We start from the raw sequence: 16860 nt of genomic DNA, 5'->3' as shown, positions 1-16860 counted from the left end.
AATGAAATTGGAAAGAGAAAATTACATATGCAGCTGAACTTAATAAGCTATCTGAACATTGAACATTGAATATAACAAAGGATCACAAATCTGATAAAGCATTAAATGATGCACTGAGAGATCAGCTATTTCGTGAAATGAAAACAAACATCAAAAAATCTTTTAACAGAGGCAAAAAGAGAATCTGAAAAGCCTGCCCTCCATGGGTGCTGTTGCTAAAGGTAGCATACAGCTGTAATCTGGAGTGGAAGCAAATGTGAATAAATTTGCAATAGCACAAAAAGTTACAAGTCAAAATGAACTGTGCCATGCTTGTTCACACACACCAAATTTATATGATTTTGTAAATTTAATGTAGATTTAAAAAGATGCCTGCAGAAAATACACTTTATGGAACATATTGAGGGAGCCTCTCTAAAAACCATTTGTTCTGGATAAGCAACCAGTCACCATTTTAAAATAACTGCATGTTATATTGATGAAAGATTTGATAGGGGAAAAGGGATATTTCACCTGGAAATCTATAGCATAAATCTAAGACCAATATGCTTCATACTAGAAATAAATGGCAAAACCATGTCAATACAATTGGACACTGGTTTTACCATATCAATTACAATAAAACAACTATATGAGCAGATTTTAAAGATGCTAAACTAAAGCCAGCAACAGGCTTAGGACCTGGTTATCTACGGGACTGTCTGCTGCCACCAATAGCCTCCCACCGGCCAGTATGCTCCCATAGAGAGGGGCTCCTCCGGGTGCCGTCGGCCAAACAATGTCGACTGGCGGCCCCTAGGGGGAGAGCCTTCTCTGTGGGGGCACCTACAATCTGGAACGAGCTCCCTCCGGAGATACGGAGGATCCCGGATCTGCGCACCTTCTGTCACGCGCTTAAGACTTTTTTATTTCATCAAGCTGGCCTGGCCTAAATCTTCTCCCCTTTTTAAATGTAAATTTTAATTTGTTTTTAAATTATGGGGTATTTTAAATTTGTTTAGCCAAATTATTTAATTCGTTTTTATTTTATTTTAAATTTTTGTATTTATGTGTTTTATCCTGTGGCTGTTCACCGCCCTGAGTCCTTCGGGAGAAGGGCGGTATAGAAATTTAATAAAATAAAATAAATAAAATAATATATTTCTAGTAGAGAAAAGATAATCTGAGTTAGAATAAAACCTAAATTGTAAACACAATAAACAACAAAATATGTTAGACTTATATATTGTTAAAACAGGTGGACCAAACTTCAGAATTGTGGTTAGCTGTGGCAGCTGCTGCTGGACTTCAATTTCATTAAAATATTTGTTTGATATGCTTCCCCCCCCCCCCAAGAGATTGAGTCTTCCCATTACAGGGGATAAAATTCAATGAGAAACAAAGGACCCAGCAAACTGGAATGGTTGGAATACACAGAAAAAATGTTCCCAGTTTGTGGATTTTAATCAGTACTCAAATTTATATTTACATTTTACAGTTATTGTATTATTTGGGGACTCAGAATCACCATACTGTCTAAACTGCAAGCTCGTACGAAGAGCTTAGAAGAGCTATGCAATAGATAGCTGGGAGTAATAAAAATTGAAGGTATTTAGCTTATAGTTTTGCTTAATGGCTGAGAATAGATCAACAAATTACTTTGAAATGAATTGCTCTGAGTGTTGCCAATATATTCAGATGACAAAACAGTATTTTGTTGTCCATGGCAATGGCCTGCCTTGCCACCGCAATTCATAGAGATTTTGCAGGACCATTTTTGAGATAATCTTTTAAGTGCTGAATGCATATTCAGATTTTTTTGAAACTTTTCTGCTTCCAGTTATTCCACAATAGTCACCCATACCACAGACATATTTAAGAGGACATATTAAGAGAATATATTCTGGACCATATTTTGCCAGAGTATCACCCAGTTATGATTCAGATGATTGGTGAAAAAGTTAAAGTTTCAAATACGCTTTGCGAGCAAGGAGAAACTGATTCAAAAGCTTGCACCTGTTCTTTTGCATACAATACAGTGCACAAAACAAATCAAAGCTATGTTGTTCTTTGGTTGTAACTTACGTTCCTGTATGGATTTTCTCAAGCCTCACTTGAAATGTGTTCCTGATGAGCAGCTGAAACAAACTGAGCAGTGTTCTCACAATCCATTGATCAATGGATGAGGACAAGAGTATAAAAAGAAGAGGTTGTGCTTGATATACTTGGAATTTACCATCAGCAAGTGCTCCTAAAGCAGACAAATCATGTTTGCTTGTGGTATCTCAGATACACTAAATATTCTTGATTGTCCTACTTAGATATAAATGTGTAACTATAATATGGTCTGTTTACAGGCCTACTCTGCCTGTATATATCATAATATGCAGGAGATAGCTTTAATAGTTTTAACAAAACTAATAGCAGAAAAACTGCACATCGACTAGTATCTTTGTTTCATCAGTAGGAAAGACAGAGTAGAAGAAAAGTGTTATTGCATTGTGGATTGCCCTTTTAATGTTTGGTTGAATGTTTAGCTTGACAAATATGACTAAGTTCTATATTGTCATCCATTTGCATTTCCAGCTGTGCTAGGTGTCGATTATTGGGTCCACCAAATATACCTAGCCCTTCTTTTCCATGTCCTCTATTCGTGGTATCCATGAGTCTTCTCACCAGGCAAGAATATTTGCTTTGTCTGTCTAACCATCTGACAAAATGGTGAAATAGTTGAAATCTTTGATATTGAATATTTTCCTTTGTGTGCTAAGGCAGCAGTGTTGCCATTTGTTAATATACTTCTTCAATAGTTGTAAGTACTGGTAGAATATTTGAAGATTTTTTCATAGAAAGAAATTGTCAGGGTAGTAGCTAGCCAACATCTTGTTTAGCAGCAAGGAATATATATCACCTGCTTTCTGTAGTCACCCCTTCAAATCTGGGGAGAACATTTCTGCTTATTTCACAAGGCCACTGAGGTAGTTATATTCTCTACTGATACACACAAGACCAAATCTTGATTTTGGTATTACATTAGAAAGTCTCATGTTTATATCCAGCATCTAGATTTCTTCAGTGACTTCAGCTTTCTGACAGACTATGGTTTACCATTGTATTCAAACTATTTGCCTGAATTAGCAGTGAGACTGCATCCTTCTTGCTGGGATGAAAACTAACCAAGGAGAGAAGCAACCTGGAACGAAGGAGAAATTTCCTGACAGTGAGAACGGTAAACCAGTGGAATGGCTTGCCACTAGAAGCTGTGAGTGCTCCATCACTGGAGGTTTTTAAGAAGAGATTGGACAGCACTTGTCCAGAATGGTGTAGGGTCTCCTGCTTGAGCAGGGGGTTGGACTAGATGAACTCCAAGGTCCCTTCCAACTCTTATTCTGTTAAAAAAACAACAACCTCTGGACATAATTAGTGCAGAATATGGAGACAGAAGCATAAAATTGCTTGTCCCAATTCCCAAGTAGGGAATGTTATTTCCCTACTCAATTTTTGGAGAAATGCCAGTCAGATATAGAATGTGCTAAATGTGTATGTTACCTCAGCCATGCAGGAGGCAATGATTACAGCAGCAATTGGAGGCTCCAAAAAGGCCTCTGATTTTCCACACTATTCTCGAAGTGCTTTTGAGTCTCTTTTTGAGGCACCTTAAAGATTTCCTTTTTTTCAAGCTGGGACATTTGTTTCCTATTAGTTTGTTGCCTCACTGGCCATTTAGATTAAATTTCATTGAAAAATTCTGATTCCTTTACCTCAGCTACCTTATATTCAAGATGAATGCAAACAGCTTGAATCCCATCCAAGAAAATTCCTCATAAAAACTAATTCATTTATTTTACCTTTGATTAAAAATAAATAAAATTGGAGATGCTTTATTTTCCACTTAGCTGTAGGAGTTACAAGTAGTCCTTGATTTATGACCACAATGGAGGGTTGGAATAGCTTCTGTCAAGTTCAGGTCAGAGTGTCTGACAAAACTGATACTACTAAAAATACAGAAGATTTGTCCTAGTTTGAAGGATTTGGTCATCTTGGCATCCTGTGGAAGTGATGCTAAGTCCATGTGAAAATTGTAATAATTTTGCTCCATTTTATGTATGGGTTTGTATTGATATTGTTCCAATGCTCATATGAATGTATATGCTTATGTGTGTTTGTGTTTATGAGACACAGTCCTAAAACACATGCTTCCTAATAGTCCATTATCTGCCATGATGGACTAGTTCATCTGATAGTTTTTATGCAAATCATTTTCTCTCAGCACAATCAACTTCAAAGGGTTCTTGTGGGGAAAAAATAGAAGAAAAACTGATCTGAATGCCATCTTGAGCTTCTGAATTAAATTTAATAAAAAATAAACAGATTAAGGAGCTGAAGCTGTTGTTATTGTTGATTGAGTTTTAACATGCAGAGTTTTTTTCTACTTGGAGAAGCTTCCAAAGCTATACCTTACAATAATGAAGTCCATGAAAGCCTTGTTTTCAGGTAAAAAAGAGGCAATTGTTTGTGAGAATTCCAACTGACTGCAATCTCCATTAAGATTGGACAGTTGTACAACTGCAAAAATGAGGATGTTAGCAACCACAATACTCATTATATAAAGCCTTTAATCAGATAACCTTGATCTGTATACTTTGGATTACCCACAGGAAGTTGTTGCTCATCCTAATGAGATTGCTTATTTTGGCCCCAGTGAGTGAGAAGTGCTTTATGATGTCAGTCCATTGGACACTGGTTATACTATACACACCAGTGGTGAAATCCCAATTTTTTTACTACCGGTTCTGTGGGCTTGGCTTGGTGGGCATGGTGTACTTAGTGGGCATGGCAGGGGAAGGCAGGCAAAATCTCCATTCCAACCCCACTCTGGGGCCAACCAGAGGTGGTATTTGCCGGTTCTCCGAACTACTCAAAATTTCTGCTACCGGTTCTCCATAACCTGTCAGAACCTGCTGGATTTCACCCCTGGTACACACTGCAGATAAAAGAGGCTTAGGATAACCGACACCTTCACTTGGTGACCAGATTACATTTTATGAATGGCCAGGCTCACATTTAGATTCCAAATATGTTTTGTTTTCTTGCAGTTCTATCAATTACACTGTGGAATAACTTTCCCATTCCTTTCAAACCTTTAATTTTGTGCCTAGAGTTATCATTTCAAAGTGGAAAGCAATCACTTGCTTTTCTGTAATATTTGAGCAAGTGCTTTATTTTTATTGGTTTTGCATCCCTTGCATTTACAAGTTTTTAACTTGCATTCATTTTCTCCAAATTTATCTGTTGACTCATTGCAAAAAAACATAAATATGTTAAGGATTTGATTGGAGTTTAATTGACTTATAGTTTGAAGAAATCTTGAAGACTGTGCTGATCTCATCTAAGATCCAGTTGCTGGGGAAATCCCTGCTTTTCTGCTGGATTTGCAAGATGGCAGTAGGGTTCCATTAATGTCATTTTAACAGACAACACCATTAGGTGAACTCATGTCCTAAGCTCCCACTTTGAAGACTGCCCAAGGTTCCCAACACAATTTTGTTTGACCTTTAGCTAAAGACTACCTTTATGATGTAACTGATTTTTCTACTCTGTTGGAGGTCACTTAAAAAGGTTTAATTGTTGCTCTTTGAAAGGTCACTATTAGTAATTCTTTCAAGCCCCTCTTTGCAAAGTAAAGTGCTGATTAGCATTACTTTCAATCCTACCAGGATGTGACTTCACCACTAATATCCACATGACATTCATAGAATATATCAACATATTGTCTAACTAAATAAGATTCAAATGAACTGGGGTAAATTATACTGAGTTATTTTATTTTATTGCTGTACAACAATAATTTGTGGCTCTTTGTTATTAATTCATCCCAAAATGAGATGGGCAGGTAATCAAACAAGGGCAAAACAGAAAAGGGAGAACAAATCCTAGGCAAAACCAATATTTTCCATCTGCTCACCTTGAAGGGCTTATATTTTTTTTAATGTCCTCCACACGGAAAAACCTGTTTCAGTTGGTGGAGTATTTTGAAGAAATAAGTCTCAAACATATTGGATTAGATCATGAAGAAGAGCCAGAGGGTTGGAATCAGATTTAGTTTTATTCAGTAGAGTGATGCATGATTCAAAAACAATGTTTTGGGAGAAACATTGCAAATTGCATCTCCTGCTATTCACTGAAAACAACTCCTGCTATTTATTGAAGGATACTGATTTTTTTTTTTTTTTTTTGGTTTGTGCATAGACCAGAAAAAAGAGGTGATGCTACTTTTTAAATTGCTTCAACCATAAAGTGTGGATTCTTTAAAGCAGGGATGAGGAATGACTTGTGGACTTCAACTCCCACAATGTCTGAACTAGCCATGCTGGGAGTTGAAGTCCACAAGTCATAAAGGGCCCATAGTTCTCCATCTCTGCTTTAAAGCATTGGAATCTTTTTAGCACTTTTTTTTCCCTGGCTCCTATTGTAACTTGAAAAAAAATGGGTTCAGTGAACAGTAAAAAAAATACCATATTTAAGCAAGGACTAAAACATGTAGTTTGATCATTTTGAAAGACCTATTATGTTGAGATAATTAAAAAATAAAGGTTAGCCTTTTGAGGGCTATTGGTTGTCTATTATCTCTATAATCTTATCATCCAGCTGTTGGAATTAAAAAATGGACAGGGGATGTTATCTCATTTTCTGCCAGGGTTACACAGAAACCTGGATTTTACAGAACTTTATCCTGACCCAACAGATGTTGCCTTAAATCACATGAGACCCTTTCCAGGAGGATTAAATCTAGGTCTAATTCTGATAGGGACGGAGAGGACTGAAATAGAGAGGAAAATATGGAACCAAAACAGAGTTATTTTTCATGACAATTGGACAAAATTGTTATGAGCCATTTAAGATACAGGTAGTCCCCGACTTATGATCACAATTGAGCCTAAAATTTCTGTTCCTAAGCAAGGCAGTGGTTAAGTGAGTTTTCCCCATTTTACAATCTTTTTGCCATAGTGGTAAAGCAAATCACTGCCGTTATTAAGTGAACCATGCAGTCATTAGATGAATCTAGCTTCCTTCATTGACTTTGCTTGTCGGAAGTCAGGTGAGAAGGTTACAAATGGTGATCACACAACACCAGGACAGTGCAACTGTCATAAATACATGCAAGTTGTCAAGAGCCCAAATTTTGATCAGACAACAATTGGGGATACTACAACAATTGCATGTGTGGGAACAGCAAGTCACTTGTTTCAGTTCTGCTGCATCATCGAATGATGATTAAATGAATGGTCATAGGTTGAGAACTACCTGTTTCTTTGTTCTAAAGAAAAATGGGCAATCACAATATTATTTTCTGAAAGACCATTGTTGTTCAGAAGCCAGCTACTGTATTTTTCGGAATATAAGACACTCTTTTTCCCCCATAAAAGAGGGTGAAAATTTGGGTGCATCTTATTCAGCAAACGTAGCCCCCCCCCACCTGCCCTCCCCAAAATTGGGGTGTGTGGAGGCGGCAATAGGCTATGACAATCCCTGCAGCCTGAAACAGCTGATCTTTGGGAGGCTGATCCAACCGACAATCAGCTGCTTGTGCTAATCAGGCTCTGCTGAAGCTGAAATTGAAATGGGCTGTTTGCTGCAAGGAGTCAAATTGCTGGGAGGCAGAGGCAGATTTTTTTTTTCTTGTTTTCCTCCCAAAAAAAGATAGGTACTGTATGTCTTATAGTCTGGAGTGTCTTATACTCTGAAAAATATGGCTTATTTATTTATTTATTTATTTATTTATTTATTTATTTATTTATTTGTCACATTTTTATGCCGCCCAACTCCCTAGGGACTCTGGGTGGCTTATAGCAAAAAACAATGCGAACAATATCCCGGAAAAAAAAAATTGTATTCATTTTTATATTTATTTTTATATATTGAAATGGGCAATCTCCTTTTATTTGCTACATTGCTTTAGGCTAACCACTTTTATGTTAGAACCTGTGGAATAGTGAAATAAAAGAGAACCACTGTTCTACCATTCTCCAAAGCCTTATTAACTCCCAGTTACAAGATGAGATTAAAAATAGCACCCATTTTCCGGTATCATCTTCCTTGCATGTTTATTGAACACAGGATGACTGCAGGCTCTGCCAATGACTTGCAGATCTGTAATATATGGTTTCGTCTTTGTCTCTGTGTATCTCTGTATATGTGTCTCTGCACGTGCATGCATAAGTGTCTGTGCCTGTGTCTGTAGCTGTACCTGTAGCTGTAATGGCACAAACTCACCACAGCCAACTTACCATAGGACAACTCACTGAAGGACAATTCTGCAATGCAATTGAATTATTTAAAACAAATAAAAAATTATTTTAATTTTTATCATTCATATTTCATTCTGTCCCTCCTTTTTCATCCCTTCTTTAATGATTCTGTTCCACCCTTTCTTTGATCTTAGTGTAACCCTTTTCTTGCAGTGAGTTGTCGTGCAACGAGTTGGCCGTGATGAGTTGGCCATGTGAGTTAGTTGTGGAGAATTGTCATAGACATATATGTATATGGCATTCACCATAGAAAGTTAGGCCATCGTATCTGAAGTACAAAACTCCAGACAATCATTACAGTAGACAGCGTCAAAAACATTATTTGATGCTATCTAGTAGTTGTCCAGATTTTACAGTTCTCTTTTACTCAAGGGTGGGAGAAAGCAGAGCTTATGACTATAATGACAATATCCTCATATCATATATATTTAACAAAGCTGTGTATTTAAAAAATTAAAAGAGCCTCAGCATCCAAGTGGGTTGGAGATACAGTACAAAGTAAAGAGGTAATGATACTGATGGGTACTTTCTAACCCTTTCCAAGGTTGCTTAATTGAATCTCCTTAACTTCCTTTCCATTGTTACAGGTAAATGCAAAATAACTATTCATATGTCATTACAATGTATAACTTTCATATCCTATCAGAGGAAAAAATATCATTCTATAAATCAGGCAAGAGGCCTACAATTTTTTGCCATGCTGCTTCCATCAAGAAAAGGCCAAACTTGGACAACTGGCCAAAGTTCTTGTCTCAGTGCTGGTTCAAGGATAAAGAACGCCCCTAACCTATATTGATTGATAGTGCCACCTCCAGTCACTGCAAAGAATTGCTTTTTTAGAATCATTTTTAGAATGATTCAGAAGGAGAGGCAGTATTTGGTGTCCTCTAAACTTTGGTACCCAGGACAAGTACTTACTCAGCCAGTAATTTATTTCACCTAAAGGCGGCCTATCTCATGTTATGCTACTAATATGTCACTTCCTTTTTGTCTGCTAATTGTGAAAGTTGGATTGTTCCATTATTCGTAGATATTTGAAGAAGAGATGTTGCCCACAGGATGGGCCAGCATCATGGCTGGTATGAGAACTGTATTTGAAAACCATTGCAATTTTTCCTCAGTCTTTGGCCAGAAAATTGTTTAATTTACACATAAAAAAACATTTATAAAAAACATACACATTTACATATTAAAAAAACCTGCAGAAAAAGGTTTTGCTACCAACCTGCCTTCCATTGAGGATCTGTATACTGCACGAGTCAAAAAGAGGACTGTGAAAATATCTACAGACCCCTCACATCCTGGACATAAATTGTTTCAATTTCTACCCTCAAAACTATGCTATAGGGCACTGCACACCAGAACAACTAGACACAAGGACAGTTTTTTCCCAAATGCCATCACTCTGCTAAATAACTTATTCCCACAACACTGTCAAACTATTTACTAAGACTGTATTACTAATCTTCTTCTCATCCTTCCTATTACCTATCTCCTCCCACTTATGACTATAACCATGTTGCTGGTATTTTTATGATTTATATTGTTCTGTTTGTTTCCTAGTATGATTTGATTGCTTATTAGTAACCTATGACTATCACTAAGTGTTGTATGTTATGATTACCTATCTCCTCCTATTTATGACTATAACCATGTTGCTTGTATTTTTACGATTTATATTGTTCTATTTGTTTCCTAGTATGATTTGATTGCTTATTATGACTATTACTAAGTGTTGTATGTTATGATTACCTATCTCCTCCCACTCATGGCTATAACCATGTTGCTTGTATTTTTCCAATTTGTATTGTTCTGTTTGTTTCCTAGTATAATTTGATTGCTTATTAGTAACCTATGACTATCATTAAGTGTTGTATCTTATGATTCTTGATGAATGTATTTTTTCTTTTTTTTCCTTTTATGTACACTGAGAGCATATGCACCAAAGATAAATTCCTTGTGTGTCCAATCACACTTGGCCGATAAAAAATTCTATTCTATTCTATAAAAACAAGTAATGAATAAATAAATTCCTCAAAGTTAAAAATAGTTTCAAATCAATGACTTTTTTTAAAAAAAATTACTAACACTTGCATCACAAAGATTCACCATTGTGTCTCATTGAGTGGGATTTAATTACCAATTTTTAAACAGGTTTTGAGATTTTTTTTCCTTCTAAATTTCTCAGAGAAACTCTAGTCTAGGTTCCTGAGCAAATGGATTCTAAGACTCTTTCTTGGTTGGTATGCAACAGAGTGAGAACAAGGAAAGATAAGTGGTTAGAATCAGAATAATTGTTAAAGCATACCTGATGGAGAAATATGTCTCCAAGAGATGGAAGGATCAGGTTTCCCTGTAGCTAAACAGGCCAGTGTGATGTTGCTTCCTTCATTCGCCACAATATCATTTGAGATATGACTTATCTTTGGAGAAACTGAAATGAAAGAATACAAAGCATTGAAATATTTCCTTATTCATGAAATTCCTTTAAGCGAATTAATTTAACAATGTCATCATAGTTAACAATAGGATATTTGTATATGGTACCTTTCCTGATCCAATAGCCTTCAGATGAATTGGATTTCATATCACATTATCCCAAACAACAACCATCCTTGTTCCAAAATTGTAATATCCAGAAAAATAAATTTTATGAGCCACCGAAACTGAGAACTTCAACATGAAGTACTATTTCTGAGGCATTCTATTAGCACTCTACATTGTGTTTTGGCTGATACAACATTTAGTCTTACAGAGCTGCATGTATTTCAGGAATTCTGATTGTTTCACGACATATCAAGGAATGACTTCTTCAGTGAGGAATGTTTCTATATTTCGAGACTTTGTATATACTTTACACAGTATTGAAGTTGGAGGAAACAACTTGAATCTGCTCTAGTAAACTGACTATTGTAGTATTCCTGTAATAAATGTTCATGAATTTTATCCAACTTATCTTATCTTTATAAAAGTCTAATGAGTTAGTTTAGGCTAAAAAATAGTGACTGGTCCAAAATCACAGAATGGATTTCATAGACCAACATAGGTTGAAACCTGGGCTTTCCCAGATTTGAGTTGTAGATTATAGCAGTGTCATAGTGTAATGGATAGAATTTTACTTATCATCTTTCAGAGGTTGCATACAGCCAGGAAGGACATTGGTGCACAAACATCCCTACAAACATGTATTGCTTTCCATAGGTGGATAGAGATGTGAGCTCTCATCAGTTTTTCATTGGAAGGGGTGATAATTATTTCTGATTATTTATTGTTCAATTTATTTGCTGCTCATTTCACTATAGGGTTATTTTGGGTGGCTTTATTACAACCAGGAACACCTGATTTCAACTAGTATTTACCTTAAAATAGCCCCCTACAAAAAGTCACATACATCTTCTTGATATATTATTCCTGCAGAGGAAAGTAGAGGAAAAGAAACAAGGATTTCCCATTCCCTCTTCCTGGAAACTTGACCATCATTGCAGTCTTACCTAGTATATACCATATTTTTCAGACTGTAAAACGCACCGGAGTATAAGATTTCAAAAAAGTAAACAAGAAAATAAGTTTTTGCCCTCCCCGGCCCCCAGGACCACTCTGCAGGCCTCCCAAACCCTCTGTACATCCCATTTTTTGCAAAAAAATGGGTCTGTCTTTTACAAAAAAGGGATGCACAGAGGGTTTGGGAGGCCTGAAGAGTGCTCCTGGGGGCTGGGGAGGACAAAAACGTGATGTGTGAAGGGTTTGGGAGGCCAAAAATGGGCCTTTTTTTTTTTTTTCAAAAACGGGGCCTGCAGCGGGCTTGGGAGGCCTGCAGAGTGCTCCTGGGGACTGAGGAGGGCAAAAACACCCCCATTTTTATGAAAAATGGGCCCATTTCTACAAAAATGGGCCCGTTTTTGGCCTCTCAAATTCCCCACGCATTGTGTTTTTGCCCTCCCCAGCCCCCAGGAGCACTCTGCAGGCCTCCCAAACCCTCTGTGCATCTCATTTTTGTGAAAAATGGGCCTGTTTTCAGAGAAAACAGATGTGTGGGGCGGGGTTTCAGGAGGCCAAAAATGGCTGTATTTGTTGTATACACCAATATTTCCACTCTTTTTTAGGGGGGGGGGAGTGTGTTTTATACTCTGAAAAGTACAATAAGTATTTCCCAATAAGATCGGGGGGGGTTCTATCAGGGGGATTGTTATCACAGGGTAATGTGCTAAATCATTTCACATAGCACTGAAGTAAGTGGTAGCCAGGCCTTAGCTGGAAGTGGAAGCGACTCATTTTCTTTCTCTCTCATGCTCCTTTTTCTAGTTTTCTTTTTGACATCTCTCTGTCTCTCCCCACTTTCTCTGCCTCTTATATTATATTTTCCAGATATTAATATATTTCCAAACATTCAGGATCCACCACCTGCTCTTTTCTGCCTTTTACCAACAGTACTTCCAAAGTGAGGAGGAATCAATATTTAGATGGTCAGGATATGGTGTGGTCTTCTAATGATCACCAGTACATGGAGAGAGAGAGAAAAAAACAACAACACCCAGCTCTAATGATATGTATCAAGTTCCCTTGGTTAAACAGCTCTATAAAAATTATACAGCAGCAGAATCAATAAAAAATAATTCTAACCAGCTTTTATTTCACAAGAGTGCTTGCAAGGTTACATCAACGCACACCGATCAATTCAAGGCAGTCTTCCAGGACAGACAGGAGTGCAAGGAATGTTTATTGAATCTAGCCTCAGAACATCACCTTTTTGCGCTGCCTCCTTGGAAAGCAATCGTTCAGCATTTTTCATGCCGTTTTAATTTTTTGCCTTTTAAAATTTATGCTAAGTACCATTTCTCAGTAAATAGGAGGGGCGTTGCTCCATTTTGCTTCCCAGAGATGGGAAAAGAATTTGACAACATCTCCTGTTTATTTCTACAATACAATTTGTTTACATGTGGGCACAGTTTCAGTGATTGATTTTTCCCAAGGCGACTTACATTTGAAGTGCTGCGTAACAACAAATGACACGGTAAACACTTGGAAGGACCAAGCTGTGCAAAGCCACTTTTAGTCCTCTGGGAGTCTTTAAAGGGAGCAGAGTGTGGATTGTTGCCAGATTCAAGCACTCTAAGAAGGGATTTCTGCATACAGGAACATGGACTATGCCTTAATTTCTTTGCAGCCCTCATTCTTTTCCTACTGTGCCCACTGGAACCTCAATAGGTGGAGAGAACATCTCTCTAATATCTGTTCCTGGAAAGAGATGAAAGGAAAATGATGTATTCATGTCCTACATGTTGCCCTGCAGGAAACTGAATAGTGGAGAAGTAGTACTTCTTCTCCTTCTCCTTCTCCTTCTCCTTCTCCTTCTCCTTCTCCTTCTTCTGCCTTCTTCCATCTTCCTCCTTCTTCTTCCTTTTTGTCCTGTTTTCCTCTTCCTTCTTTTTTCTCCTTCCTCTCTTTCTTCTTCTCCTTCTCCTCCCTTTCCTCCCCCTCCTTTATTTTATCTAAATGCTGCTGCATGGGGGAAACCACATTTTAAAAAGTATAAAAGCTATCTTGGTGCCTTGGCTGAATATACTGAATAAAAAGAAGACTGAGTTTAAATTGCTTTAAATGCAGAGGCAGTTATTCTTAAGAGGTGTGGAATGCCCTGATGATGAAGTAAGTATGATGTGCATATTTGTTGTTCCTAAAACTTTGTTAATCCGGACTCTATTTGCCCCTCAAAACAGATTTATGTGCCACAAGCTGCAGAAGAGGCTTCAACAGATACTGTACTAGGTTATCAATACCAGGACTGACATTTATCCTATATTATTTTATTAACAGGGAAGGTTTATTAAACATTGTCTCTTAGCTATTTAAAGTATTTGGAGATTTGGCATATCCTCAGATAATATAGGCTCAAATTTCTCCCTTCTCCTCCCCCCCTCCTCCTCCTCTAAAAAATATAATCATTCAAGAACTTGTTCATGGACTGTATATTAGAAATATAAATTAATGCCAGACTACTCTATTGAGCATGTCAATGCTTTAACAAATTCAAAATGTCCCTCCCTTCAACAGAATTGCTGTCCTAATCATCTGGATCAGATGATTTTTACTCTTGGCAAATTTATATACCATTAATTTGCCGGTAACTAGTTTCATAATTAACCATTACTACATCTTGTTCCTCCAGAGTTCAGAGCTTCTTTTGTACTGACCAAACCACTGCAGTTTAGATAGCATTTGATTCTCATAGTTACACAAATATGAAACCTAATTAAACAGAGATACACACATTGTTTCTTGTTTCTCCTTTGCAATTCGATTTAAAAAGTAAGTTTTGCATTAAAGTTATGTCCAAATGGTTCAAAAGCATCAAACAAAAAGGCAAGTGTCAAACTGGAGAAAAGTTGATAATTTTATCAATAATTTTCTTGAAAAGTAGGAAGTGTACAGAAGGCTAGAGATTAAGGTGCTGGATTGGCCCAATCCACCATATGTACTGCTTGTATTTTTTCAATCATTTCCAGATTTCCTTGCTTCATCAGAAGAGAGTTATATTAATGCACAATCCATTGGCAGATTGTACAAATGTTTAAACTTCATGTGAATACTATTTTATAATTCAGGAGAAAAAGCAGAAGATAAACTTTTTTTTTTTTAAAAAAAATAATTCTATAATATAACTCCCTCATCTTGTTATATATGTAAATAGAGATGTGTGGGTTTCATTTTGACTAGCTAACTTTCAATGAAGGAAAAACCGGAGCAAAATGCAGAAATTAAAATGTAATTGCACAGCTTGCCACAACTTCGTTAAAGTGTTACATTCAACAGCGCTATCTGAAGTGAGAACAGCAGCAGAAATATATTCTACAGCAAGTGTCAGTAGCAGAAAAAGTACAGCTGACAATTAGCAACCAGCTCATCCTTAGGACTCAGTCTCCTGTACACTTCAGAGTCTGTTTTAACCAGGAGTGTCCACCAGATGTGGTGAAAATACTCAAGATAAGTGGCCACAATGTTGCAACTGAAAATCCACGTACATAATATAAGCCAGGCTTCAATCACATCCTTGGCCATCATCTTGACTTAATTGCCAACACTCAGAGAACACCTTGGTTAATAGGTATAATAGGCACATCTCACAAAAACCTAAAGCAAATCACTGGGCTAACATATTTGAGCACTGTGTATTCTTAAAAGAACAGGGTTAAAAATGCCTTTATCATACTCTGCACCGAAAACAACTCTTTTGATATATTTTTTATACCAAGCTTGGACAGCATAGAATGCAAAGTCCTTAGTGCTACCTTACTAAATTGCAAAGCATACTACTGACAGCAGTGTTGTGATCTGCCAAGTGAATTCATTATTACCCAGGCATGAAGACATTTTTTCAGTTTCCTCATGCAATATTTCACTCCTTGTTGTGCTACTTTTCAAAAGATACCATACAATCTGTCAGACCAGGTGCAAATTGGAAAATTTCAATCGTATTAAATATTTTTTTTTTAGAAAAAAATCAGTTTGAATAAGCAATACGCTGGCTTTACCGTCACACGATATTAAAAACTTATACGGGCCCTGTATAGCTTCAATTAAGGCAAAAGTAAAAAAAACAAAACAAAAAACCACTCAAAACAATTTTGCTCTCCATTTTACACCAATAATCAATCAAGTAATACAAACGTGACCTTGGGGATTTAATAATTTAAATATTTTACCTTTAAATATAGTTACATTTAATATTGATCAGTTTAACAATCATTATATAAATGTGTAATTATTTAAGCTAGATTTGTGTCACGTTTTTAACACAATGAAGTTAGTTTTTAATATCGTGTGACGGTAAAGCCAGCGTATTGCTTATTCAAACTGATTTTTTTCTAAAAAAAAAATATTTAATACGATTGAAATTTTCCAATTTGCACCTGGTCTGACAGATTGTATGGTATCTTTTGAAAAGTAGCACAACAAGGAGTGAAATATTGCATGAGGAAACTGAAAAAATGTCTTCATGCCTGGGTAATAATGAATTCACTTATAAGTGGTAGTAGTGGACATTTTGAATCCAAAACATTGGAAATGGATTCATAGTGCATGCGTTGAGTTAAATGAATAGTTACGGTTCCCTGACATGTCTGGGGAATTTCATCTATGTTTGGCTGATATCTTATTGATGTTGTTTACATTACTTCTTGGAAGGAATGGATGAGCTGAGCTATCCATGGGATTGTTCCCACATATCTTTAATGTTGTCCCACAGCCAAGGTAGCTGATAGCTATGAAGCAATTAGAAGGTTAGGATGGAGGATTAGAGTCTAAATAGAGGGACTCTATTGTAGAGTCAAATATGACTAAACACAGGCTGAAAGTTCTGATGATTTTTTTTGGTGGCAAAAACTACAGCTCTCAGTTCAGTCAATTATTTCAGTCAGGGAGGAATGTGCTTAATATAGACCATGGAGATCAGAATGGAGAATACTCAAAAGCTTGCTTTTTCATTTACTAACATAAGATCAAAGTCTGACTATGGATAAAAAGTAAAATAATCAGCAGTAGGTAGGATACATCTGGGTACCATTTTTGAAGTATG

At 36.7% G+C, this 16860-nt stretch overlaps 1 protein-coding gene across 1 annotated transcript in view; it reads right to left on the bottom strand.

The window, feature by feature from the left end:
* The window catches only part of NEGR1 (neuronal growth regulator 1), a 522129-nt gene that overhangs the window by 166802 nt on the left and 338467 nt on the right, over positions 1–16860 (bottom strand). The window contains exon 3 of the mRNA XM_070939458.1: positions 10597–10722. Within this exon, the coding sequence (XP_070795559.1) occupies positions 10597–10722 (126 nt within the window). The remainder of the gene's footprint in view (positions 1–10596; positions 10723–16860) is intronic.

The sequence above is a fragment of the Pituophis catenifer genome, unplaced genomic scaffold (genome assembly GCF_029215685.1).
Source record: "Pituophis catenifer annectens isolate HBS135680 unplaced genomic scaffold, rPitCat1.0.hap2 SCAF_3, whole genome shotgun sequence".
Classification (NCBI taxonomy): Eukaryota; Metazoa; Chordata; class Lepidosauria; order Squamata; family Colubridae; genus Pituophis; species Pituophis catenifer.
The sequence above is the reverse complement of the archived record's forward strand: the minus strand, read 5'-3'. Positions and strand labels throughout refer to the sequence as shown.